This window comes from Frankliniella occidentalis, unplaced genomic scaffold (assembly GCF_000697945.3).
Source record: "Frankliniella occidentalis isolate FOCC.00 unplaced genomic scaffold, Focc_3.1 Scaffold127, whole genome shotgun sequence".
In the NCBI taxonomy this organism is placed as follows: Eukaryota; Metazoa; Arthropoda; class Insecta; order Thysanoptera; family Thripidae; genus Frankliniella; species Frankliniella occidentalis.
The window spans coordinates 297,187-299,293 of NW_026267254.1; the positions used below are offsets into that span (position 1 = coordinate 297,187).

General features: G+C 47.0%; 1 protein-coding gene across 1 annotated transcript in view; it reads right to left on the bottom strand.

The window, feature by feature from the left end:
- The window catches only part of LOC113212757 (aquaporin AQPAe.a), a 40,321-nt gene that overhangs the window by 2,698 nt on the left and 35,516 nt on the right, over window positions 1-2,107 (bottom strand). The window contains exon 2 of the mRNA XM_052270570.1: window positions 501-709. Within this exon, the coding sequence (XP_052126530.1) occupies window positions 501-709 (209 nt within the window). The remainder of the gene's footprint in view (window positions 1-500; window positions 710-2,107) is intronic.

Consider the following 2,107-nt stretch of genomic DNA (forward strand, 5'->3'; position numbering starts at 1 on the left):
CCGTTGACACAGAGAATTCATTTAACAACTCAGCTCTAAATACATAACATGACCTACTTTAAAAAAATAAGATTCAAGGTGGCTGCTTCTCCCAGCGCTGTGGGTGTAGGTGATACCGCACATACGTCTGTGCGTAACATTTAAAACAAAAATGTCATTACCGCAGGAGAACAAATTTGTCGCTCTCAAATAAATGGAAGTAGAGCTCCGAAAGTATCCTGAAGTACTTGACTTGAAGCACAGTCACCACACCAGTTGCTTCTGGTGAAGGACGGGCCACCATTCCTGCCCTCGAGCCGAATGGGTTGCCTACCCGTTGGGCGTTCTTAGTGCGCAGGGGCTTGCTTAGCTCCGCTTCTGTGAGCGGGCCAAATAGTACGTTCGGGTATTTTTTTCTTATCAAGGGGGGCGTGTTTTGTGCGCTTGGTTATCAATGTAAATAATGTGCCTAATCCCTCCTCCTGCATTTTGCGAACCTTGTCTGATTGCTAGTTACTTACAATGAGTCCGGCCATGACGGCAATACCGAAGTTGAAGGCGACGGAAAAGTGGTCGGGAGTTTTTGAAAGCCCGCCTACCAGCCCCATGCACCCGATGAAGATGAGAGTAGCGGTAGCGAAGAGCTCGCCCAGCGCCCGTCGTATCACCACCAGCCATTTCTCGGTGTCCATGTCCTTGAACTCCGTGCCGATCAGCTCCCGCTTAAACCCTGCGAAGGAAAAAAATGTGTCAGATGAGTCCAAACACAAAAATCCGACACTCTTATGAAGCATGGGATGTGTGTGCTTCCTGTGTGAGCTTTTGAACACCCAAAATTCGAAAAAATATTAAACCGACCATTTTGGTATTTGGGGCTTGTTATGATTTTGTCGGGAAGTTGGCCTCCATGAGCTAACTTCGACTAATAAAAATATACAATAAAAACATCTAATAGGGCTTGCCGGTCGCTCCTGATTCACGCCTCTTCTAAACGCTGACCCCCCGATAATGCTTTCGCCACGTCGCCATGCGGGCCGTCCCCCCTCGCCCTGCCCCCCTGGCATCGGCATGAGAGGCTCGGGAAACACAATGATTAACAGCTCTATAAAGGCGGCGTTGTTTTGTTAATGATTGGGGAAGAGCAGGCCCTGCTGGTGGTGCGCTGGTCGCTGACCCGGGGAGCGCACGGCCAGGGCCGGAGCTCCACGGCCGCGACGGGTGGAAGTGGCGGACCTCGCGGTTACGTAGCGCGGCGATACGGTATCGGATCGAGGGAAGGGTTTGCCGCTCGCTATCGCAACAGCGCCTTTTGAAGTTGCCCATGGTCCACCAGGCTCCTGTCCGAAACGTTTCCTTTGTAAGGGGAGGGTATACTGAAAACCTTGAAATCTAAATAAGAGACAAATCAACAAAGGTAGTGGTTTATAATTAGTTGTAGTACTCAATCCCAGGATTAATTTAAGCTATAGAATGCCAAGATCCATCAAATAATTTTGCGCATAGAAATTTTGTAACTCAAAAATTTGTGTAACTTTTACAATTTCTGAGTAAAGTTTTTGGCATTCAATCCCTTTAAAGTTATCCTGAAAGTGGGTACAACAACAATTGTAAACCATTTATTCAGATTTTGACTCTATTTGTCCATTAAATAAGGCGAGGGGTCCCCCACTCGTCAACTCGTTGTACACGAGGAAAAATACTCGCAAGATACTCGCGGCAACTCGCGACAACTCGCAAAAAATTTGCGAAAACTCGCGAAAAAATCGACAAAAACTCGCTTAATACTCGCGGATACTCGCCATTACTCACATAAACTCGCGGATACTCGCTAATACTCTCGAATACTCGCGGATACCCACGCAACTCGTTGTACACCCACTTGGAGAGTGGAGGACCCCTCGAAATAAGGTGATACATTATTTTTTTTTCAATATACTCAATGTACGCATTTTTTAATTCCTTTTTAACAAATGGCTTATTGTAGTGCAAGGGCAAACGATAATGGTGCGGATATTTGCGCCCCTGCTCACCGACATACTGCTGCTAATTACGAATTAAAACTAATTACGAGTAAAAGGGATGGCAGTTTTAGTTGTACTTCGCTGTCCGGCGACCACGCCCCTCCTCC